Source organism: Mobula hypostoma, chromosome 12 (genome assembly GCF_963921235.1).
Source record: "Mobula hypostoma chromosome 12, sMobHyp1.1, whole genome shotgun sequence".
In the NCBI taxonomy this organism is placed as follows: domain Eukaryota; kingdom Metazoa; phylum Chordata; class Chondrichthyes; order Myliobatiformes; family Myliobatidae; genus Mobula; species Mobula hypostoma.
The window spans coordinates 60,323,857-60,350,731 of NC_086108.1; the positions used below are offsets into that span (position 1 = coordinate 60,323,857).

General features: G+C 44.0%; 1 protein-coding gene across 2 annotated transcripts in view; it reads left to right on the forward strand.

The window, feature by feature from the left end:
• Positions 1-397: 397 nt before the first annotated feature.
• LOC134354846 (cytochrome P450 4B1) overlaps positions 398-26,875 on the forward strand; it is an 89,612-nt gene continuing 63,134 nt past the window's right edge. Inside the window, exons 1-2 of one of the 2 annotated variants that reach the window (XM_063064228.1) lie at positions 398-696; positions 16,769-16,913. In XM_063064228.1, coding sequence (XP_062920298.1) covers positions 499-696; positions 16,769-16,913 — 343 coding nt within the window. In that variant the 5' untranslated portion in view covers positions 398-498. The remainder of the gene's footprint in view (positions 697-16,768; positions 16,914-26,875) is intronic. The other variant, XM_063064229.1, reaches the window with a different exon arrangement.

The following is a 26,875-nucleotide window of genomic DNA, read 5'->3' on the forward strand; positions in this document are numbered from 1 at the left end:
CCAAAGACCTACCGGTTGATAGGTTAATTTGGTCATTGTAAATTTGCACGTGATTAGGCTAGGGTTAAATCGGTGGGGGGGGGAGGTAGCTGGAAGGGCAGGAAGAACCTATTCCGCGCAGTATCTCAGTCAATCAATATTGCCAAAGTGTCTAATTTTAACCACTATAAAATGAACATAAATGAATTTAAATTGAAGGTGGCCTACTCCAAAATCCTATTCATTAACCCCGCTTCACGGGCAATTTCTCTTGATTTTGTTTCAGGATTTCTGCAAAACTCAATCACAGAAAAACACTATGTGTCAGGTGAATAGACGAGTTTTCCTGGTGGGAGTGGTAGGAGGAATTCCAGCTTTAAGGGTGAGAGCACGTACGGTGTCATTCGAGTTACGTCGGGTGCGGCTACAAAGTCAACTGTAATGCCACCAGTGATAGTTGGGAGATTAGATCTCTGAATCCCGCTTACTCAGTGCCTGATCCCATCGTTGTCTGTACAAATGGCACTAGCCGAAGCGTTAAGGGCGCTGTATTTTCCCGTCGAACTCTGCAGGCTGGTGCATTTGATCGCTGTTTTTTGTTTAGTGTACCTTCTGTGCATGACGGTGAAGCTCTGTCGCCGTAGATGGAAGCTGAAAGAAGTGATGCAACTTTTCCCGGGACCGCCAGACCACTGGTTGTTTGGACATGTACTGGAGGTTGGTATTGCTATCTGAGGCACTTAAAGGTCTGTCTGGTAAAAAAAATGACGGGGAAAATAATGGCATTTCTGAGATCTGTTCGGAAAATATGCACGAACTCATACTGAGCAGGTTCACGTTTGTGACGCCTGATAAAACAAAATCAAACTTGAACAATGACTGTGTATAAAATAGGATGGAAGTAAGAATAAGATAATTTCTAAGTGTATAAACATAAACCAATGCCGTGTGTTCACTCCATGATTAGTTGTGGCTTTCTTTAATACTAAATACACACAACATGAATGGCATCGAATAGTTTGCGAAATACGTCTTGGAAGACAGTTCGCAAGAAGTAACTTTTTTTAGTAAATTGGTTCATTATTGTAACATTCACTGAGGTACAGTGAAAAACTTCGTTTGCATGCCATCCATACAGATAATTTCATTACAACAGTGCATTGAGGTAGTACAAAGTAAAGCAGTACAGAGTGCACAATATCATTTACAGGGCAACAGTAAGGTCAGGCCATGAGTCTACTTAACATACTAGTGGACAACTTAATTGTCTTTCAACAGCGGAACTGAAGGCTTGAGCCTGTTGCTACAGAATGTGCTTTCAGGTTTCTGTATCGTCTGCTCTATGGGAGGTGAGAGGGATCTTGGATTATCTTGTCTGCTTTACCGACGACGCAGTGAGAAGTGTAGGCGGAGCCCATGGGGGGAGGCTGATTTCCATGAGCTGTGCTAACACCTCTCTGCAGTTTCTTGTGGTGATACCAAGCCGTGAACTATCCAGGCAGGACACTTTCTGTGGTGCGTCGATAAAAATTAGCGAGGGGGTAACAGGAGTATGCCTCCTGAGGAAGGGGATGTGCTGGAGAGCCTTCTTTGCTTCGGTGTGGTTGGACCAGGACAGACTATTGGTGATGTTCCCTCCTAGGAACTTGAAGCTTTAGACTTATTTGACCTCAGCACCATTGCTGTAAACAGGAACATATGCAGCTCCCCCTTCCTGAAGCCCTTTTTGTTTTGCTGACATTGACGGAAGGTTTGTTATGATGTCACTAGGCTCTCTATCTCCCTCCCGTACTGATTCGTCATTATATGAGAATCTGCTCGCTTTGGTGGTATCATCTACAAATATGTAGATGGAGTTAGATCAGCATCTGACCATATAGTCGTGAGGGTGTAAGAAGTAAAGTAGGGGGGCTGAGGACACAACTTTGTAGGTGGTTGGGGATAATGGTAGCAGAGGTATTGCTGCCTATTCTTACAGATTGTGGTCCTCTGGACAGGAAGCTTGGGATCCAGTAGAGGTCTAGGAGTTAGGAGATGAGTTTGCTTGTTATTATAGTATTAAAGTTGGAGCTGCAGTCAATAAACAATACCCTAATATAGGTGTCTTTACTCTCCAGATGCTCAAGAGATGAGTGACCTGCCAGGAAGATGCTGTCTGCTGTGCGTGTGTTTCAGTGCTAGGGCGATTGTAATGGATAGTTGTCTGGAGCAGACGGAGTCACTGGGTGTAGCAGTTAGGGAATATTACCTTGCGTTTCTTAGGTACCGAGATGATAGTGGCCTTAAACCAGATGAGAACCTTAAAACTGAATCACGGAAAGGTTAAAGAATGTCTGTAAAAACCGCTGTTAGCTGATCTGTACAGGGTCTGAAGACACAGCTGAGGGTTGAAACTGGGCCCTATGCCTTTTGCAGGTTCACTCTCAGAAAGACTAGTTTGACATCCGCAATAGTGACTGTGGGTTCAGGTGCATTGGAGACTGATGACATTCCAATCCTCTCCTGTTCGAAACGTGAATAGAATGTGTTAAGATCATCAGGAAGGGATGCACTGTTTTCAGCGACGCTGCCCGACTTTTTTTTGTAGCCCTGCTGGCAACTGGTCTGAGACTCGACCTTGGACTGGTGTTGTCTCTTAGTATCCCTTAATGAAAGTTGTTTCTCAATTTCCTGTGCAAGTCAGGATTACCCAATTTGAACTCTGCAGTCCTGGACTTCGGTAGGAAGTGGATCTCCTGGTTCAAATTCTGGTTTGGGACACTACATCTAAATTGTCATATAACTGTACTTGTTTTATACAATTTGAAGATCAAAGCCTGCCTTTTGTCCCTATCACAGACTCTATTCCTTAGTCATTGACTCTATGCTTCTGTCTGGCACCTATCTGAAACCCACCCAGAAAGATTTCTCAGCCTTGATAATTCTTCAATCATGAGATGAACTTGGGTTCATAATCTCAACCATTTGCCTTTGTAACATAACCTTACTCCGCTACTATTTCAGTTCAGCTGTAGCTGAAACCTTTGCCCTCAGCTTGATACTTTGAAATTTGACTCTGTTCCAATGCACTCCCATCAAGCATTGCTTGTTTCACCATTCGTGATACCTTACCAGTATCCCATTCACTCAACACATACAGTATGTACAAACGAATCCTGTTGTTTCCCCATTAAGCAATATCTATGTTTACTAATTTGTTTCAAGATTCCCTTCCTGGCTTTGACTTCCTCATCAGTAAGCTTGAAGAACTTGGTCACAATAGCACCTTGTGCAATTGGATCCTCGATTTTCTCACTTACAGACCCCAGTTAGTTTGCAAAAAATCTCCTCCCCAGTCTTCATCAGCACAGGTGGACCACAAGGCTCTGAGCTTAGCCTGTTGAGACTAAACGCAGTCCAATGCCATGTTTAGGTTTGCTGACGACACTACTGTTGTTTGCCAAATCAAAGGTGGTGGCAATGCATATAGGAAGGAGGTTAGAAATCTAACTGAGTGCAGCCACAACGACAACCACTCACTCAATGTCAGCAAGACCAAGGAGATGGTTATTGACTTCAGAAGGAGGAATCTGGAGATTCAGAAACCCAGTTCTCATCGGAGGATCAGAGGTCTAACTCTAAATTCCTCACTGTTATCGTTTCAGAGAATCTGCCCTGGGCCAGCAAGTAAGTACATATATGAAGAAAACACAGCATTGCCTCTAATTCCTTAGAAGTTTGTGAAAATTTGGCATAACATCTAAAACTTTGACAAATCACTTACAGATATGTGTTGGAGAGTATATTGACTGGTTGTATCACTGCCTGGTCTGGAAACACCAATGTCCTTGAATAGAAAATCCTGTGAAATGAAATGGATATGGCCCAGTCCATCACGGGCAAATCCCTCCCCACCATTGAGCACATCTAGACAAAACGCTGTTGTAGGAATGCAGCATCGATGATCAAGGACCCCCGCTATGCAGGCCATGCTCTCTTCTCGCTGCTGCCATCAGGAAGAAGGTACAGGACCTCAGAGCCCACACCACCAGGTTCAGGAACAGTTATTACAGGAACAGGTTCAGCCATCAGGCCCTTGAACCAGTGGGGTAATTCAACATCACTTGCCCCATCACTGAATTGTTCCCACAACCTATGAACTCACTTTCAAGGACTCTTCATCTATGTTCTGGATATTAATTGTTTGTTTGTTTGTTTGTTTGTTTATTTATTTATTGTTGTCTTTTATATTAGCACAGTTTGTTGTCTTTTGCACGTTGGTTGTCCTGCTGGGTGCAGTCTTTCATTAATTCTATTGTCTTTCTTCAATTTACTGTGTATGCCTGCAAGGAAACAAATTCAGGGTTGTGTGTGGTGACATATACAATATGTACTTGAGTAATAAACTTATTTTATACTCTGAACTTTATCATTTGCACCTTCTTCAGCACTTTAAGATATCTGTACCACTACAATTTTGATTATTTCTGAATTTGATTGTACCATCATTGATTAGTGTGTCTTCAGCTCTAAAGGCCCTATATTCTGGAATTGCTTCCCTAAAGTCCTTACTGCCCGATTTTCCTTTTTTTAAAGTTCCTTAAATCTACCCATTTAAATAATCTTTTGTTCGTCTCCCCAAAATCTTCAAATGACTAGCACCAAATTTTGCTTCATACTGCTTCTATCAATTTGCTCCCTTCTCTGCCAGGTAATTGATTCTGGAGTTAATTGCCTTCAGTACCATCTACTCTCCAAAGCATAGTCCAGATGTTATATTTCCTCAGCATGGAGCCTGAGCTGTAGTATTGACAGGCTATTTAAGCAATCCAAGGTATTACACTGAAATATCTTTCGGCTTGCAATGTTAGCCATGCTTTCTTGCAGTGGTTGACACAATAAATTGTGTTTTTAATAATAATTCCAGTTATTTATTGAACAATGTATATATTTACATTTAGTATTATAAGCAAGAAATTAACCTTAGCAACACATACAAAATGCTGGAGGAACTCAGCAGGTCAGGCAGCATCTATGGAAAAGAGTAAGCAGTTGATGTTTCAGGCCAAGACCCTGTAATGGAAACCAATCTTCAAAAAACAATTATCAGGTTGTTAAACATTAATTTCTGAAGAATTACAGAACTGTTACAACATAATTCTATGATGAAATGTGGATTTCAGCTTCAGTAACATGGGATTTTGTTTCTGAAACATCTTGGATTTGTTATTTAGTTACAGTTACTGACTTTTTTAACTAAACGGTATTAATTCACTTAATAGGAAATAATTCAGACTTCTACCTACAGTTTTGAATCATAAACAAATTTTCTTTACGTATCAAATGCAATTGAGACTACAGTTATTACTCACCTATTTGCCTATTTGATTGGGCTTAACCAATCCTAGCAGTTTCATTTGTGCATTTGAAATTTACATTACTCAGTTAGTAAAAAAATATCTGTGAAGTAATTTGTTCATCTTCTTGCATCTTCATATTTAAACCAGGATTATAGAGTCATAGAGCATTACAACACAGAAACAGGCACTTTGGCCCATCTAATCTGCACCAAAGTACTCTTCTGCCTAGTCCCATTGACCTACACCTGGACCATAGACCTCCATACTCCATGGACCTATCCAAAGTTCGCTTAAACATTGAAATTAAACTCTCATCCATCACTTCCCTTGGTAGTTCGTTCCACACTCTCACCACCTATTGAGTGAAGAACTTGCCCCTTAATGTTCCCTTCAAAACATTTCACCTTCCACGCTTAACCAATGACCTCTAGTTCTCGTCCCTTGCAGCCTCAGTGGAAAAAGCCTGCTTTCATTTACCCTCTATACCCCTCAGTTTTGCATGCCTCTATCAAATTTCCCTACACTCCAGGGGATAAAGTACTAACCTACTCAACTTTTCTCTATAATTCAGGTCCTCAAGACCTCGTAAATTTTCCCTGTACTCATCCAAGCATCCTAATATTTTTTGTGTAGGTGGAAGTCCAGAGCTGCGCGCAATACTCCAAATTAGTCCTCACCAATGTCTCATACAATTTCAACCCAAAATCCCAACTCCTGTACTCGGCATTTTGACTTAGGAAAGCCAGTGTGCCAAAAGCACTTTTTACAACCCTTTCTGCCTGTGATGCCACTTCCAAGGAATTATAGATCTATAGTAGATCCCTCTGTTCTACTGCACTCCTCAATGCCCTATGTTCAGTGTGTAAGTGATCAGCAGTTTCTGAGGCACTCAAACCACCCCATCTGGCACCAACATTCATTCCACTATCAAAGTCACTTAGATTACACTTCTTTCCAATTCTGATGTTTGGTCTGAACAACAACGCAATCTCTTGACGATGTCTGCGTGCTTTTATGCATTGAGTTTCTCCCACATGATTGGCTGATTAGACCTTTACAGTTGAAGTCAGAAGTTTAAATACACCCAAGCCAAATACATTTAAACTCAGTTTTTCACAATTCCTGACATTTAATCTGAGAAAACATTCCCTGCCTTAGGTTAGTTAGGATCACTACATTATTTCAAAAATGTGAAATATCAGAATAATAGTAGAGAGAATGATCTATTTATGTATTTGGCTTGGGTGTATGTAAACTTCTGACTTCAACTGTGAATATGTAATCAGCCAATCATGTGGCAGAAACTCAAACCATAAAAGCATGCAGACATCGTCAAGAGGTTGTGTTGTTACTCCTTGCTCACACACACTTTTTCAGTTCTGCCCACAAATTTTTTATCAGATTGAGGTTAGGGCTTTGTGATGGCCACTTCAATACCTTGACTTTGTTGTCCTTAAGCAATTCTGCCACAACTTTGGAGGCATGCTTGGGATCATTGTCCATTTTGAAGACCCACTTGTGACTGAGCTTTAACTTCCTGGCTGATGTCTTGAGATGTTGCTTCAATATATCCACATAATTTTCCTTCCTCATGATGCCATCTATTTTGTGAACTGCACCAGTCCCTCCTGCAGCAAAGCACCTCCACAACATAATGCTGCCACCCCCATGCTTCATGTTGGGATGGTGTTCTTCAGCTTGCAAGCCTCACCCTTTTTCCTCCAAACATAACGATGGTCATTATGGTCAAACAGTTCAATTTTTGTTTCATCAGACCAGAGGACATTTCTCCAACAAGTAAGGTCTTTGTCCCCATGTGCACTTGCAAACTGTAGTCTGGCTTTTTTATGGCAGCTTTGGAGCAGTGGCTTCTTCCTTACTGAGCAGCCTTCCGGGTTATGTCGATATAGGATTTGTTTTACTGTGGATATAGATACTTGTCTACCGGTTTCCTCCAGGATCTTCACACGGTCCTTTGCTGTTGTTCTGGGATCGATTTGCACTTTTCGCGCCAAAGTACGTTCACCTCTAGGAGACGGAATGCATCTCCTTCCTGAGCGGTGTTATGTACCCCGTAACTGGGTTGCCAAACCAGCAGAACTGGATCACTCAGCTGGAGTCTGGATTACTAGAACTAAGAAAGTTTTATTAAAGAAACAAGCAACACAGTAATCGAAAGGATAATAAATGCAACAGTTCAGCAATGATAAACATACATGTGCACAGAATTAAGATAACAGCATCAATTAAGCTCTATCGTTGTCTAGGGGTAAATGACGAATTTCAAAGTGACGCAAAGTTCAGTCCAATTTAGTTCAGTTTGCAGTAATCGTTGCCATGGCGATGGACGTGGGGGGAGGGAGAGAGAGAACGAGAAGGACTGATCATTCAGAACGGCTTCCAGTCACAGACCGGCGATATTGCTGACAAGCAGCTTTCGGGCGGGTCCTTTGTGATGTCACCTGAGGTCACCGACTGTGACCCCTCCTCCAGATGCGGTCGATCCTCTGCAGTGAACCCGGCACCCAAGCGAGGGTGGACACACACCGGGTTCCCGCTGATCGTACCTTTCCACCCTGTGCGTTTAAGGCTGATCTCCCAATCAGCCGTCCAAGAGCTTTCCACCGACTCGTGAGAGGCGCACCGCTTCCAGGGTCTCGTTACCTCGGGTGTCGTGTGTGTCCTGCTTTAGCGAACCTGTCCCTTTTTATCCCCCTGCTGGGGTACCACCTGTCCATCACTTCAAACAGTTCAGGGTTCAAAGGGGGAGCCGCTCTAGACAGCTCTCTCTCCCGTCCCTTCATTACACATCTCTAGATCGCCTGTCCATCATTTCAAACAGTTCAGGGTTCAAAGGGGGGAGCCGCTCTTGGCAATACCCAGACTGATGGCTCCTTCATTAACATCCCCAAATGCTGCTTCATTTTTCCTTATCTCTCCTTCCCCTGAGGACAGGTGGCAGACCAACTGCTGATACCACTGATGCTAGCCCAGGCCAGCAAACATCTTAATTTATGTGTATTCTCGTCACACTTCCCCCCTTTAAGGATTTTTACCAGGGTAAAAATTACAAACATGGATACATTATTTGATACACACACAAATATACATCTTTATCAGTTATTTGGCTAACACAGTGAGTTTGAAGTTGTCAACACCTTGACAAACAGTCATCACATTTTCTGTTCCTTTTATATGTGTTATTAATAATCCCTTAGACCAGGTTCCAACTCAGCAAACTTCATAGTGGCCAAAAACACTGATGAATTGGGATCAATGTAACCTCTCATTTGGTTTTGTCCCGGACCACAATAACAAGGGTCGTCCCATTCCAACTCAGTTTTCTCTCGCAAGGGCTTAGTAGGAGGGGGAGGGGTAGTGACCGCAGAGTTATTGCAAAACTTCCTACAGTACCCCGCCTTCTGAGGGCCCTCTTGTCTGTCGGGGTTGGGAGGTCAGCGATAGCCTGCACTGTAGCTTGCATCGCTGCCAGCTGCCCCTGCGTCACCACAATTCCCAGGTAAGTGACCTTCGTGTGGCCGACCTCATTTTTTTCAAGGTTCACTATCAAGCTGGCTTCAGACAGCCGTATTAAATTGCCAATACACACCTCTGTGTTCATCAACCCTTTAGTCACTGAATTACTCATTATATATGGATGTTGTTTACTAGGCTGGCCTATTTTAGAAACATAGAAACATAGAAAATAGGTGCAGGAGTAGGCCATTCGGCCCTTCGAGCCTGCACCGCCATTTATTATGATCATGGCTGATCATCCAACTCAGAACCCAGCCTTCCCTCCATACCCCCTGACCCCTGTAGCCACAAGGGCCATATCTAACTTCCTTTTAAACATAGCTAATGAACTGGCCTCAACAGTTTGCTGTGGCAGAGAATTCCACAGATTCACCACTCTCTGTGTGAAGAAGTTTTTCCTAACCTCGGTCCTAAAAGGCTTCCCCTCTATCCTCAAACTGTGACCCCTCGTTCTAGACCTCCCCAACATCGGGAACAATCTTCCTGCATCTAGCCTGTCCAATCCCTTTAGGATCTTATACGTTTCAATCAGATCCCCCCTCAATCTTCTAAATTCCAACGAGTACAAGCCCAGTTCATCCAGTCTTTCTTCATATGAAAGACCTGCCATCCCAGGAATCAATCTGGTGAACCTTCTTTGTACTCCCTCTATGGCAAAGATGTCTTTCCTCAGATTAGGGGACCAAAACTGCACACAATACTCCAGGTGTGGTCTCACCAAGGCCTTGTACAACTGCAGTAGTACCTCCCTGCTCCTGTACTCGAATCCTCTCGCTATAAATGCCAGCATACCGTTCGCCTTTTTCACCGCCTGCTGTACCTGCATGCCCACTTTCAATGACTGGTGTATAATGACACCCAGGTCTCGTTGCACCTCCCCTTTTCCTAATCGGCCACCATTCAGATAATAATCTGTTTTCCTATTTTTGCCACCAAAGTGGATAACTTCACATTTATCCACATTAAATTGCATCTGCCATGAGTTTGCCCACTCACCCAACCTATCCAAGTCACCCTGCATCCTCTTAGCATCCTCCTCACTGCTAACACTGCCACCCAGCTTCGTGTCATCCGCAAACTTGGAGATGCTGCATTTAATTCCCTCATCCAAGTCATTAATATATATTGTAAACAACTGGGGTCCCAGCACTGAGCCTTGCGGTACCCCACTAGTCACCGCCTGCCATTCTGAAAAGGTCCCGTTTATTCCCACTCTTTGCTTCCTGTCTGCTAACCAATTCTCCACCCACACCAATACCTTACCCCCAATACCGTGTGCTTTAAGTTTGCACACTAATCTCCTATGTGGGACCTTGTCAAAAGCCTTTTGAAAATCCAAATATACCACATCCACTGGTTCTCCCCTATCCACTCTACTAGTTACATCCTCAAAAAATTCTATGAGATTCGTCAGACATGATTTTCCTTTCACAAATCCATGCTGACTTTGTCCGATCATTTCACCGCTTTCCAAATGTGCTGTTATCACATCCTTGATAACTGACTCCAGCAGTTTCCCCACCACCGACGTTAGGCTAACCGGCCTATAATTCCCCGGTTTCTCTCTCCCTCCTTTTTTAAAAAGTGGGGTTACATTAGCCACCCTCCAATCCTCAGGAACTAGTCCAGAATCTAACGAGTTTTGAAAAATTATCACTAATGCATCCACTATTTCTTGGGCCACTTCCTTAAGCACTCTGGGATGCAGACCATCTGGCCCTGGGGATTTATCTGCCTTCAATCCCTTCAATTTACCTAACACCACTTCCCTACTAACATGTATTTCGCTCAGTTCCTCCATCTCACTGGACCCTCTGTCCCTTACTATTTCTGGAAGATTATTTATGTCCTCCTTAGTGAAGACAGAACCAAAGTAATTATTCAATTGGTCTGCCATGTCCTTGCTCCCCATAATCAATTCACCTGTTTCTGTTTGCAGGGGACCTACATTTGTCTTTATCAGTCTTTTCCTTTTTACATATCTATAAAAGCTTTTACAGTCCGTTTTTATGTTCTCTGCCAGTTTTCTCTCATAATCTTTTTTCCCCTTCCTAATTAAGCCCTTTGTCCTCCTCTGCTGAACTCTGAATTTCTCCCAGTCCTCAGGTGAGCCACTTTCTCTGGCTAATTTGTATGCTACTTCTTTGGAATTGATGCTATCCCTAATTTCTCTTGTCAGCCACGGGTGCACTACCTTCCTTGATTTATTCTTTTGCCAAACTGGGATGAACAATTGATTTAACAGACATCACCCAACGTCCCAGTTCTTTGCATCGCCTCGGGAGAATCAAACACATGGGTGCGAGTCGTTTAATTACTTCTGCTAAAGAGTCGCTTTGTTCGGGGTTTAAGGGAGAGACCTTATCAGTAGACCTGGCCAAAACAATAGCCTTCTCCCATCTGATCGATCCCATACTAATCTTTTCAAAATGGTTTTTTTCTCTTATCAGGGGGCCCCTAGCTTCATTGATTTCCACGCTAACCCCGACTAGGTTTGTTAGCATATCAAAAGCCTGTGACCGTCTCAGTTCGCGTTGGTCATGATCAATAACATCCTTCCCCCTGGGCAGCCGGTAAACCTCTTTCATGATTCCACCAACTGTTTCCTCCAGCACCGCAAAATGTCCACCGGGGGGTACCTTGTGGGCCAGGTTAAAAATCTCATCCTCATAACTCTTTTGCACCACCCCCTATTCCTCATCTGCGGGTACTGTACTTGATTTCCCTTTCTTCCTTAGCACTTCCTCCTCCGCACAATAGCCTACTAGTTCCCTTGTTAAAGCTGTGTCAGAGAGAGCTGTCTCTGCCAAAACCATCAGCCCCTCGTCTCGCTCCCGCGTCTGCACAAATTCTTTCCTGGCTACTGCTACGTCTGTCCCAGCTCCCTCACTACCTCTTGTCTCACTACACTCCTTCTTTTCATTTTCTACCCCCTTCTCGTACAAGGTTGGCAGGAACGTTTCAGCTAAATTTACCACCGCAGCTAAATTCACTACCCCAGCCCCATGATGAACCTGTGAGTCCATGGGCGGGGCCTCACTGCTGGCAGGCTGACCTGTCAGTCTCACGATTGGGAACACGATTCCCCCGGCGATGTCATTACTGAGCAAGACTTCCACGTCCTTCATCGGTAATTCGGACCTCACCCCGATCGTGACTAGTCCAGAGACCAGGTTGCTTTGTAAGTGTATCTGGTGCAAAGGGACTGACTCTGTCCGTTCCCCAACACCTTTGACCTCTACCTCCCCAGTCTGGGTCTCTGAGCTAAACTCTAATACACTCTTCAGTATTACTGACTGATACGCTCCCGTGTCTCTCCATATCCGCACTGGAACTGGTTTTAACCCCTCCTTCACTGACACCAATCCGGCCGAGATAAACCTCTCGCGCCCTTCCTGAACTTTGGCAGACCTGTCCTTCCCTAGCGGTTCGCTTAACAGCTCGATACAGCCATTCAAAATTGCCGTTTTTCCTTTTCCCGTCTCCTTCTTTGGGGCAAAGCACCTGGATGCAAAGTGTCCGACTTTCCCGCAATTATAACAGACGACCCCAGGAGACTTCCTACCAGACTGCTCCCGGTCTACCTTATCCTTCTCACTAGTCCCCGGCTTACTTTCTGACTTTTCCGGCGGACTCTCCCCGCCGTCCTGACTTCCCTTCTGGTAGCCTTTACTTGGGGCAAACTTAATTTTATGCGTCAACGCATACTCATCCGCTAACTTAGCAGTTGCGACTAACGTGGCTGCCTCCTTCTCATCTAGGTAGGGTCTCATACCCTCGGACACAAACTTTAAACTGCTCAATCAGGATCAGCTGTAGCAGTCTGTCATAATCCCCCTCTACCCCCTTTGAGGTGCACCAACGCTCACAATATGTCTGCATCTCATGGGCAAACTCCAAATACGTGCGGTCCCACTGCTTCCTCGCATTCCGGAACCTCTGCCGGTATGACTCCGGGACCAACTCATAAATCCTGAGGATGGCCTCTTTCACCACCTCATATCTCTGGGCATCTTCCGCGGACAAAGCAGTGTAAGCTTCTTGGGCTTTCCCTTTCAGTACACTCTGAAGTAAAACAGCCCACTTATCCCTCGGCCAGTCCTGACTTATAGTCACTTTTTCGAAATGGAGGAAGTACCGATCCACGTTGGTATCGTCAAATGGGGGAACCAGCCTAACCTCCTGGGTCGCCCAGAACCCTCCACCATGGTTCAGCACGAGCCCCTGCTCTGCCCTTAACCTTAACTTCTCCAGCTCGAATTCCCTTTCCCTCTGTTTCTCCAACTGCTGCAACTGTCTCTCTCTCTCTTTCTCTTCTCTCTCCAACTGTCTCTCTCTCTCTTGCCTTTCTACCTCTCTCTCCTGCTCTTCTCGCTGTAACTGTCTGTCCCTCTCCTTCTCTTCTCGCTCCAACTGCCGTACCCGGAACTCGTGCTCTAGTCTCAGTTTTTCAAGCTGCACCTGTACCGCGTCTCCAGCAGGTTTTTCAATAGACACCACCCCCAGCTCGCCTTGGGGAAACACACCTTTAGATACATAGTGCTCTACGATAGCTCTGTGTATCTCCTCTCTCCTCATTGTCGACTTCCCCTTAGCAAAATTCAACCGTTTGGCCACAGCTACCAATTCTGATTTCCTGGCATCCTCTAATGCCTCCAAGGTTGGTGCCTTTATAAATTCCTCAGCCTCCATTTCTGCTGTTTGTCTTTTCTTTCTTTCGGGAATTTTAACCCAATCAATTTACTCCGTCCCAAATTTAGCGTTCAAATTCCCGGACGAGCCCCCACTTATGTTACGTACCCCGTAACTGGGTTGCCAAACCAGCAGAAATGGATCACTCAGTTGGAGTCTGGATTACTAGAACTAAGAAAGTTTTATTAAAGAAACAAGCAACACAGTAATCGAAAGGATAATGAATGCAACAGTTCAGCAATGGTAAACACACATGCGCACAGAATTAAGATAACAGCATCAATCAAGCTCTATCGTTGTCTAGGGGTAAATGACCAATTTCAAAGTGACACAAAGTTCAGTCCAATTTAGTTCAGTTCACAGTAATCGTTGCCATGGCGATGGACAACGTGGGGGGAGGGAGAGAGAGAACGAGAATGACTGATCATTCAGAACGGCTTCCACTCACAGACCAGCGATATTGCTGACAAGCAGCTTTCGGACGGGTCCTTTGTGATGTCACCTGTGGTCACCGACTGTGACCCCTCCTCCAGATGCGGTCGATCCTCTGCAGTGAACCCGGCACCCAAGCGAGGGTGGACACACACCGGGTTCCCGCTGATCGTACCTTTCCACCCTGTGTGTTTAAGGCCCGGTACTTTCCACCAACTCGTGAGAGGCGCACCGCTTCCAGAGTCTCGTTACCTCGGGTGTCATGTGTGTCCTGCCTTAGCGAACCTGTCCCTTTTTATCCCCCTGCTGAGGTATCGCCTGTCCATCACTTCAAACAGTTCAGGGTTCAAAGGGGGAACCGCTCTAGACAGCTCTCTCTCCCGTCCCTTCATTACACATCTCCAGATCGCCTGTCCATCACTTCAAACAGTTCAGGTTTCAAAGGGGGAGCCGCTGTAGACATCCCCAAATGCTGCTTCATTGTTCCTTATCTCTCCTTCCCCTGAGGACAGGTGGCAGACCAACTGCTGATGCCACTGATGCTAGCCCAGGCCAGCAAACATCTTAATTTATGTGTATTCTCGTCACAGCGGTATGATGGCTGTGTGGTCCCATGGTGTTTATACTTGCATACTATTGTTTGTACAGATGAATGTGGTACCTTCAGGCATTTGGAAATTGCTCCCAAGGATGAACCAGACTTGACATCATTTTCTGATCTCAATCCAATAGAAAATTTTTGGACAGAACTGAAGAAGTGTGTGCGAGCAAGGAGGTCTACAAACCTGACTCAGTTACACCAATTCTGTCTGGAGGAATGGATCAAAATTCCAGCAACTCACTGTGAGAAGCTTGTGAAAGGCTACCCAAAACGTTTGACCCAAGTTAAACAATTTAAAGGCAATGCTACCAAATACTAACAAAGTGTATGTGAATTTCTGACCCACTGGGAAAGTGATGAAAGAAATAAAAGCTGAAATAAATCATTCTCTCTACTATTATTCTGATATTTCATGTTCTTGAAATAATGTAGTGTTCCTAACTAACCTAAGACTGGGAATGTTTTCTCGGATTAAATGTCAGGAATTGTGAAAAACTGAATTTAAATGTATTTGGCTAAAGTGTTTGTAAACTTCTGACTTCAACTGTACATCAATGAGCAGATGTACCGAGTAAAGTGGCTTCTGAGTGTACAAGGGGACCGTTTTGTCACTTGCTATCCTTTTATGCTCAATATATTTGCATAAGCCCTTGGGATTCATTTTCACTTCGTCTGCTAGAGCAACATCATGACTTCTTTTAACACTCCTGATTTCTCTTTTAAGTGTTCTGTTGCATTTCTAATACTCCTCAAGTACCTCATTATTCCTTGCTGCCCATTCCTGCTATATACCTCCTTAATAAGGTCTCAATAGCTCTCGAAAACTAAAGTTCTGTAAACCTGTTGACTTGCCTTCTATTCTGCTAGGAGCATACAAACACTGTACACTGAAATTTTGCTTTTGAATGTCTCCCATTTACCAAGCGCATCTTTGTCAGAAAACAACTATGCTAATCCACACATGTTTTCTGATGCTTCAGTCATTTGGAAATTGCTCCCAAGGATGAACCAGACTTGCCTCATACCTTTCTGATAGTATCAAAACTGTCCTTTCTCCAACATAGGATATCACCCTGAGGACCATTCCTATCCTATTTCCAGGAACAGCACCAGCAAACCTTCCAAAAGAATATTAGCATCCCCACCCCCCATCCCTTCCAGTTCAGGAGAAAGAAGTCCTGGATGTATAGGTCCCACCTTCCCTGGAAGATTGCCCAATGATCGAAAAATCTAATGCTCTATTTGCTGCACCATCTCCTTAGTCTTGTATTGAAATGTATTATCTGGCCTCTAGCACGTACAATGTGTTGCAATCTGGAGAGCACAACTTTGGAAGTTCTGTCCTTTAACACAGCACCTAACACCCTGAACTCACTTTGCAGGACCTCATCACCCTTCCTATCTATATCATTGTTACCAACATGGACCACGACCTCTGGTTGCTCACCCTTCCACTTAAGAATGCTATGGACTTAATCCAAGATGTCCCCAACCCTGGCACCCAGAGGTAAAATAACATCCAGGAATTCTGGGAATCTTGTTCACGTCCACAGAACCTCCTGTCTGTTCCCCCTAACCAATGTATTTACTATAATGAGTGCTCACTCTCCTCCCCTTCTCTTCCCTTCTGAGCCACAGAGCCAGACTCAGTGCCAGAGACCTGACCCCTGTGGCCCGTCTCTGGTAGATCACTACCCCACCCCCACCCCGCAACAGATTCCAAACTTTGTATTGAGGGGAGCAGAATGTGTTCTATCTGTAAATAAATTGCAAAGTCCAAACACTAATTTAGAAATACTGTTAAAAACACTCAGTTCTTTTTACAGCTCTTATTGACCTTTGAAGAATAATTGACAAGTATGCACCCCTGAACCCTATCTTTATTTATTTGAATCTCCAGTGAAAATTCTGAATAAATTTTGAGAACTGTTCTGTAATTTTATATTTACTTTCCTTAAAAGTAATGATCACCAAATCTGGTCTTCTATAAAAATGCTTACTACAGACTTCCTGTAATAAAAGTTTAAGTGAGGGGCACCCTACAAAACTATGATTAGGCTTAACATATTAAATGTGTTTAAGACTTTTATTAACATTTTGAAAAAAGGCAAATATCTTTTAACTTATGGACTTCAGCTGGAAACTTTCAAGTTAGTCACTCTTTTGTTTCTTTAAAATCTCTTTGCAGTTTCCTCAGGATGGGATAGATTTGGACAGGACTGTGGCATGGGCAAACCAGTATCCATATGCCTACCCAATCTGGTTTGGTCCATTCACAGTATTTTTAAATATCAACCACCCTGATTATGTTAAAACTTTACTCTTAAGTACAGGTAAGATTATGTTTTTTTGGAATGTAACTGATAATTGCTCATTAAGTTGTGTGGACATTTTCCCAATGTTATCTGTTGCCAGGATGACTACAGCAAAGTATTTGTACACAAGATTGCATATAAGGAATTAATTTTAATTTTGGAACTAGTATTAAAGGGACAATATCATTTCACCTGCTCATTATCAACCTCTGAAAGGAGTAAAAACAGATAGATAAAATATCCTTGGAAGTTTTTAATTTACTCATTCACAAGATGTGGGTATTGGTGTTAAGGCCAGCATTCATCCCTAATTAACCTGGACCTGAGTACCTAGGCTATTTCAGGATGTTGTTAAGAGTCAACAATACTTGTGGCCAAACCAGTTAAAGATGCCAGATTTGGATCCCTGAAGTACATGTGTATGAACCAGGTGGACTTTTGCACTGGTTTGGAAATTTAATGACCATCATTACTGATAATAGTTTTTTGTTCCAAATGTATTGAAGTTCTTCAATGCAAAATTACCATCTGCTGTCGTAAAATTCAAACACCAATTATTATGAAATGCTTGCCCGTGTACTTAACCATTATGCTTCAACATGTGAGATTCTTTGTGTGTTAGTATAATGGTGAAGTAGATTTACCAGGCAATTTATCACGCTCACAGTACCTCAGTGAAATATTAGTTGTTTTGCTTCCTTTTGTTTCATGACTGCTTTTCAATAGAGAACTGGCTATTAATTGCTTTGTTCTTCAGAGCAGTTCAGAAGCTGACATTATTAATGGATGGCAGCACACATATTCAAATTGGAACCTTGTGGATTTATTAAGAATTACGTAAATTTTACTGTCATATGGTTTTTGATTCTTCTTTAAAGAAAACTGAAAACTACCTGCAGTGCTAGGTTTCTGCATAAAATCATATAAATATTAGGAACAATAAAATTCCTTGAGGAAAGTACTGAAGATTTCAGATTAGTAAAAGCAAGCACCCCAATAACGTGCATCTCCATGTAACCTATATACAGTAATGCAATAAAACATCTCAAGCGTACCTCATGGATCAGGATGCAGAAACTGATGTAGAGTTTTTGAATAATGCCGCAGGGCAGCAAATAGTTGAGAGACCAGAGGAGGTCAGAAACAATTTTGTAGGATGTTCTACACTGTGAGTGGAGTTTATACTACATCCTCAGAATTAAACTCTTTGAATCAATCATCTTTCTGAAATTATAGCCACTGACCACAGTTTGTATGCGACTGCTCTTCTCTGGGAATTTTATCGATGTATTATTTTAATCACTGTTCTACCTAAATTCTTAACTTCAACATGTGCTTCCAATCAGGTATTAGACATAGACATAGAGATACTTTATTGATCCTGAGGGAAATTGGGTTTCGTTACAGCTGCACCAACCAAGAATAGAGCATAAATATAGCAATACAAAACCACAAACAATCAAACAACAATATGCAAACTATGCCAGATGGAAATAAGTCCAGGACCAGCCCATTGGCTCAGGGTGTCTGACCCTCCACAGGAGGAGCTGCAAAGTTCAATGGCTACAGGCAGGAACAACCTCCTGTGGCGCCCAGTGTTGTATCTCGGTGGAATATGGCCGGAGTCCAACAGCAAAAAGTTCAACATCTGGGCTACAAACACGTTCCTTGATCATAATATGACCAGGATTGCACCGTCTGTTGTTAACCAGAACAGCAAGCCCCCCTCCTTTACGCTTACCACTCTCAGTGCTGTTCCAGTCAGCCCGAACGGTCTGGAAGCCCTCCATGGAAACGTTTTGGTTGGGTATGTCCACATGCAGCCACGTTTCAGTAAAACACATAACATTGCTCTCCCGAAATGGTCTCTGACTCCTGGCTAGCGCCGTCAACTCGTCCATTTTATTACCCAGCGATCTCACATTGCCCATAATGAGAGAGGGAAGACACTGCTTATAACTCCTCTTCTCCATAAGTCTCTGTTGTCTCAACCCTGTCCTCTTTCCTTGCCTTTTTGATCCCCCTCTGCATCCTCTGTGTGTTTTCCTCCAGATTTCAGCTGTAATAACGTTTTGTATTATTACAAAAAATTATATTTTAATACAGAATTTAAAATTTCTTTAATGTGGTAAACATTTCCAAGGGACTTCAAGGGAAATTGTTGAACAAAAACTTCCACTCAACCACAATTGATATGCATACAAGTGTTTTTTTGCTGATGATTGCTGCCCCCACTGTTTCCTTCAACAAATAAATTTGCCACGATATATCAGCTGTATGACATTTTGCTAAGGGAAGGTTTGTACAAGTCATCGACAGTCTGAGTGCATTTCTGTCTTGGAGTGGGCATAATCTATTCAGTACGTATCTGGTAAGGCCAAAAGCCTCGCCCCCTTTAAAAGTAAATATGTTTGTTCATTTCAAGGACAGTGCTACAATCCAAAGTATCCAAAGTGCAATGAAAAAAAATTCTTTCTGATGCTCTGCCAAGTTAAATGGTTTTCAATCAATTGTAGAGTTGGCTCCTGGTAGGCTAATGGATATGTCCTCTCCAAGACCATTTATTACTAATAATATTCAGACATATGGTAATTCTTTGAATGCATTCACCCCTTTGTTTAACATCTTTCTCATCTTTCCTTTCACTTTACCAAGCATAATTAGATTCTCCATATCATGGTGTGACCAAATCTTATCTCAGATGCATGATTTTCTGGTTGAGCATCATGGAATCTGATAGCTTTATTCTGCTAATAACTGAATGTTTCATTCTCCCTAATATCTCAGGGACATGAAGCTACCTTCTCTAACACCAACCTTTTACATAGGCCAGTCCTCTTCTCTATACTCTTTCAAAGAAGTATGGTTTTCACAGCCATGCAATGATAAACTGATTTCATTCCATACTACGCTTGAATTTGGAAGGATGAGAGGGGATCTGATTGAAACATATAAGATTACTGAGGGATTGGACAAGCTAGGGGCAGGAAACATGTTCCTGATATTGGGAGAGTTCCGAACCAGAGGCCACAGTTTAAGAATAAGGGGTAGACAATTTAGAACAGAGTTGAAGAAAAACTTTTTCACACAGAGGGTTGTGGTTCTGTGGAATGCTCTGCCTCAGAAGGCAGTGGATTCTTTCAAAAGAGGGTTAGATAGAGCTCTTAAGGACAGCAGAGTGAAGGGATATGGGGAGAAGGCAGGAAAAGGGTACGGATTGTGGATGATCAGCCATGATCACAGTGAATGGTGGTGCTGGCTCGAAGGACTGAATGGCCTACTGCACCTATTGTCTGTTGTCTACACTTAAATTTGTTGCCTTTGAAACATCTTCATTTTGTTGTTGTTCCTTATTTACAGATTGTCAAATCTTAATTAATGAAATGAGTTTAACTGTTGTGATTTCTCTGGAGGAATGAGGGTGTAGATAATGTCGCTCTGAGAAAATACAAGGTTGCAAGCATGTTTTATATTATCTCAGATCAGAATCAAAATCTGGTTTAATTTGCCAGCATGTGCTGTGAAAACAGTGAACTTAGCAGCAGCAGTACAATGCAATACATGATAATAAAAAAAGAAAAAAAGTAAATCAATTCTAGTAAGTATGAATATTTATAATATATACTGTGTATTAAATAGATTAAAAATAGTGCAAAAAACAGAAATTTTAGAAAAGTGAGGTAGTGTTCATGAGTTCAATGTCCATTTAGGAATTGGATGGCAGAGGGGAACAAGCTTTTCTTGAATCACTGAGTGTATGCCTTCAGGCTTCTGTACCTCTTTCCTAATGGTAACAGTGAGAAGAGAGCATATGCTGGGAGATGCGGGTCCTTAATAATGGATGTCGCTTTTCTGAGGCACCGCTCCTTGAAGATGTCTTGGATACCATGGAGGTTAGTACTCTAGATGGATCTTGTGAGAGGCGAGTGAAGAAATTGTATGGACCTTGGCAGAGATATTTAAAATACCCTTAGAGTGAGGTGCCAGAGAACTGGATGTGATGAAAGACCTTGGCGAGGATGGTTAGTGCTGGAGTATACGAGACTAGATTTGAGACAGAGAAAAAAAACATTGGTCCAAACTAGACAAGAATCAATGTAGAGCTGAGTTCAGGTGCTCTTTAAATATAAAAATCCTACCACCGAACCATGGCCGCCAATTGGTGGAACGAGACTGAATCTTTAAAGGGGCTGTGCCAGCTATTCCTATTCCGGAGTGTCAGAGCGTCTAAACCCAGGAAGCTGGCATGGTCAGGTGCATATCATAACAGGAACCCCTGCACTACGGCTAACTCCTGAAGGCCCTGGCTACTCGGAGAGATGATGATGGTAGTCATGGATGAGAGCCAAATCCAAGATGTCCTTTTCAGGAACCCAGCACCATTCCTCAGGTCAAAATCCTTCCCAGTCAATGAGGAACTGCTGAACATCCTGAACAGCTCGTGAATCCAGAATTTTTTTTTAACAGTGAAGACCTATTCCCTGTCAACAAACCTGGATCGACAAATCTTGAGGAAGCCACTGGGTTTACTTTCTTGAGAACCTTGAAGGGTCCAATAATCATTGGGTGCCAATTTCCTACACTCTACCTGGAGAGACAAATCCTGAGTAGACAGCCAGACCTGTTGCCCAGGCTGCAAAACTGGTCCCTGCCTTCTCTTGTGGTTATCCTTCATTTCAGCTTTCTGGGTAGAGGCCAACAAAATATCCCTTGCCCTAGTCCATTTTATCTCAAGCCAGTGATGCCATTCCTCCAATGCCAACTTGACTGTGAGCAGCACACTATTTCTGATGTCATAGTTCACCTCTAGCTGCCTGGAGAAGAATGCACATAGGTGCAAGACCTTAAGACATAGGAGCAGAATTAAGCCATTTGGCCCATCGACTCTGCTCCCCCATTCAATCATGGCTGATCCTTTATTTTCCCTCCTCAGTCCCACTCCCCAACCTTCTCCTGTAACTTTTGATGCTGTGGCCAATCAAGAAACTATCAATCTCCACCTTAAATATACACAACGACCTGCCTTCCACAGCTGCCTGTGGTAACAAATTCCACAAATTCACCACAGCATTTGACCAGCTTGTATGTTGCAACTACCCCCAAACATCCCTTTGCAGATGACTCCTGAGGCTCCTTAAGTAGTGGGGGTAATTCGGCAGACCCTGGAGACCCTTCCATAGGTTCACTAGGGTCTTTTGTTGAAATAGAAACCACATCAGAGTCCAACTGCTCATCTGCATCCTCAGAGGACTGCAGTGAGGTGCTACAAATGGTCTTTGTGCTCCTGGGACGAGGCTGCAAGGGTCTGCATTCAGGAGCCTTTCCCTTGAATGAAACCTGGTGACTGGTTCCCTTAGGCTTGGCTGCTAGGGCTCCAGACTGCTTGGGAAGCTCCTAGTTCGGCCTCTTGGCTTGGTCCTCAACTAGAGACTCTCGCTCTCTCCAGTTCCAGCACACCCGCGACTGGACAGCGTCGGAACTTAGGAGGGCAAGGGGTGGACCTTAGGAGGACGATGGTGCTTAACGGCAACTCCTTTGCTTGCATCTTTGGAAACAGCTCTATTTCTATCTTTAATATCTCTATTTTTCCTTTTTCAGGGTTCTTTTGAAAACCCTGACCTGGAGTTGTACACTGACTTTGGTTCTTTGCGAGAATGGGACCCGCTGTCGGGGTCTCACGACTGGCTGCTATTCGATATACCAAGGACGCAGCCCAGAAGACTAACGCGCTTTCAGGGTTCGGGGATTTCATGGCTCTGGAGGCGGGTGGACTCGAGGTCGCTGCCTCCGCAGGAAACTGGTGTGTCGTGAGAGTACATGGAAGATAGAAAGCAGCGAGCTGGTGTGTGCCCAGAGACCCGAGTTCTTTCAGCACAGAGCTTGGAAAAAGCGACACAACAGACTTCTAACCTCGTAAATCAGCGAGTTGTTTTGTTATGTCTCCCCTCTCACTGTGAAATGGGGACACATCTTTTTCTCTTGTTAGAGAGAGAGCCTGTGGTATGTTGAATTACCGGGTGAATGAGTAGTAGTTGGGGTGCTGCAAGTCTGTGTCTTTATTGATGCTTTGCTGCACGATTGAGTGCCCAGTGAGGGGCACCAATGCCTTTTTTTGCTGGTGGGTGAGGGGGGATCGTTGCTTTGTTGCTGCTTGTGCGTGGGTGGGGGGAGCTGGGGGGTGCTTTGGGGTTCTAACATTTAACTGTCATTCATTCTTTCAGGCACTCTTTTCATGGATGGTTGTGAAGAAAAAGAATTTCAGGATGTATATTGTATACATTTCTCTGACATTAAATGTATCTTTGAACCTTTGAACTCATGTGGTTCTGTTGGCTGGAGCCAGCCTGTCTGCCCTTGGATGCATGACTGGGTTTCCCAAAGGCTTCAGATAACCCTGAACAAAATTCTGCCTCCTTGTCGGCTGCTGGCCTCGGGAGTTTGGGGGTCGGAACACCAAACTGAAAACATTCCCTCTTGCAATGACCTGACGATGCAATGATTCTCCCTTCCTTCCAGATTATGGAAGGGTTATGTTTGGACAGCCAAGGGTGCCCGAGGTTCAGGGGTGTGTGAGGAAAATCTACCATACGTAAACATACGTCCTCCGCATGTTTGCCTATCCTCATTTTCAAAACTGATGTCTGCTGCAGGATCTCCCCAGACCCAGGAGAACGACTGTCCAGGAAGTTGCGGGCATAAGGTGGCTCAACTCCTGCGGAGGTATGTTGAGTTGACAGGCAGTCCCCAAGTCCAGGAAACTACCAGCTGCCTGCCCAGAGTCCACAAAGGCATTCACCACTTGCTGGTTCTTTCTCCAGGAGATCTCAGCATTCAGCGACACACCAGAATCCGTGGGGTTGTGAACAGTGGCTGCTACTGTCACAGTCCTCCTGACACTGGATGGTGTTAGCAGAGATGGCTGCAGCATCAGACATTCAACCCAGAGGTGGCCTGCCTTCCCGCAGTAATAGCAGTAACCTCGGCTCCGGCACCAGGACCTCTCATAGGTGGAGAGTTTTGTGCAGCCGACCTGCGTTGGCTTGACAGAATCTTGTTCAGGAGACGGGCTGGTCATCGTTTGAGGTTGGGAAGTGGAACTGTGATACATTGAAGCCAGGCTTGGGGCAGCCATCTTCGACCCCCTGGGATAGTCCAACTTTTGCTCTGCCGGGTGATAATCGAGGTGGATGGACTAATCATTCAGAGCCTTTAAGTCCTCTACCGGCTCTCCCAAGGCAAGGATGTTCTTTAATTTGCCTCTGAATCAATGGTGGTACAGTGACCGAAGCCTCCTCATTCTAGCCACACTCTTTGGCCAAAGTCGAAAACTCAATAGCGTAGTCAGCTGCTGAATACCTACCCTGATACATCTTCATCAGACAAATCCAAAGCTCTGTTAGCTCCAGCGGGATAATGGAACAGCCTATTCATGGGCTCATGAGTTCATGAATTCTTCCGAATCAGAGCAGATCTCTGACCTCTGTTCCCAATGCGTGATGGCCCAGGCCAGGGTCTTCCCGGTCAGACGAGAAATCATGAAGGCTACCTTAAAGACTATCAACCCAGATGAGTGTGACGTGGTTCATTTTGGTCAGTCAAATATGATGGCAGAATGTAGTATTAATGGTAAGACTCTTGGCAGTGTGGAAGATCAGAGGGATCTTGGGGTGCGTGGCCATAGGACACTCAAAGCTGCTGCATAGGTTGACTCTGTTGTTAAGAAGGCATACGGTGCATTGGCCTTCATCAATCGTGGGATTGAGTTCAAGAGCCGGGAGGTAATGTTGTAGCTATATAGGACCCTGTTCATACCCCACTTGGAGTACTGTGCTCAGTTCTGGTCACCTCACTACAGGAAGGATGTGAAAACCATGGAAAGAGTGCAGAGGAGATTTACAAGGATGTTGCCTGGATTGGGGAGCATGCCTTATGAGAACAGGTTGAGTGAACTCAGCCTTTTCTCCTTGGAGTGACAGAGGATGAGAGGTGACCTGATAGAGGTGTATAAGATGATGAGAGGCATTGATCGTGTGGATGGTCAGAGGCTTTTTCCCAGGGCTGAAATGGCTAGCATGAGAGGGCACAGGTTTAAGGTGCTTGGAAGTAGGTACAGAGGAGATGTCAGGCGTAAGGTTTTTTTATGCAGAGAGTGGTGTGTGCGTGGTGGGGACAATAGGGCCTTTTAAGAGACCCCTGGACAGGTACATGGAGCTTAGAAAAATAGAGGGCTATGGTAACCCTAGGTAATTTCTAAGGTAAGGACATGTTTGGCACAGCTTTGTGGGCCGAAGGGCTTGTATTGTGCTATAAGTTTTCTATGTTTCTGTGTTTCCGCGCTCCATAGGGAATTGGGATGACGGGAGTTCGAACACCAATGAACACTGAGTGAGGAACCCCCAGCAAGAACCTGGGTCACCACTGAATCTCTCTAGGGTCAGAAGATGGACTGGCTCCAAAGTGACTAACAGCCTTATCTGAGCGATTCTGGCTTCCTCCTAGTGACAGTTGGTGCACAGCAACCTGGAGGTCGTAAGTCTCCCGGCTCTGTCTTGAAATATTCTTGCTGTAGCTGACCACAGCTGACGAGAGGCTCCGATACCCTGTTGGGTCCACGTTAGGCTCAATCGTACTGTGACAAGAGACCTGTGCGAGGATGATTAGACTGGAATTGAGACACGATACAAGACTGGAAAAAAAAACAGCGTTCCAAACTACACACTAGATAAGAATCATAGTAGAGCTGACGACTGAGCACTGAACGTCAGTTCAAGTGCTCTTTAAATATTAAAATCATGGCTGCCAATTAGCAGGGCAGGCCGGTATCTTTAAAGGGGCCATGCCAGCTATCTATATTCCAGAAAGTCAGAGCGTCTAAACTCCAGAAGCTGGCGTACTCTGGTGCATATCGTTACACCTGAGGGTAGCCACTATTGTTCTGTTGCTTAATAAAGGCTCCAGGAACAAGTTGGGAGGATGTTGGTTTGTGAGCCTGACATCAGTCATGTTTAAGCTATTGGAAGGTGTTTTAAGAGACAGGATATATAAGTATTTGGACAGACAAGGACTGATTGGAGATAGTGAAGTGGCTTTGGGCATGGTAGGATATGTCTAAGCAATCAGAGTGGGAGAAATCAGAGAGTGGTAGAGTGGGTTCTTTCCAACTGGAGGCCTATCACTAGTGGTGTGCCAGAGGGAGGTCAGTACTGGCTCTGTTCTTGTTGTCATCTGTATTAATGATTTGGATGATAATGTGGTAAACTGGATCTGCAAATTTGCGGATGACACCGAGGTTGGGGGAGAAGCAGACAGCGGGGATGGCTGTCAATGTTTGTGGTGTGATCTCAACCAGCTGAGAAGTAGCAGATGGAATTTAATGTTGACAAGTGTGTGGTGTTGCAATTTGAGAGGACAAACCACGGTAAGACTTGCACAGTGTATGGTAGGACACTGAGATATGAGGTTGAACAAGGGGACCTGGGAATATAGATCCACAATTCCTTGAAAGTGACATCACAGAGATCTTCTGGCTCATTGGCCTTCATAAATCAGGACACTGAGTACAGGAGTTGGGATGCTATGTTGAAGTTGTATAAGACGTTAGTGAGCCCAAGTTTGGAGTATTATGTGTAGTTCTGGTCATGTTCCTACAGGAAAGATACCAACAAGCTTGGAAGAATGCAGAGAAAACACCACCAGGTTCAGGAATAGTTCAAAGCATCATGTCAGCATGCTTAGGTTTTATTTGGATGCTTCAGGGCTGACAGCATAACAGCTTCCAGTTTGTTATTGGCTGATGTCTCTGTGTTCTCTCCACATTTGCAAATGGTGTACGGAACACTTTTACTTTAGTTGTACTGGCATTGTTTTATTAATGTGGATGGCACGTGACAGTGTACTTATTGTATCCACTGGCCTAGATGGTTTGGATATTTGCTGTGGTGATGGAGTCTCTATTAGACTTGCCTAATACATAACACTTT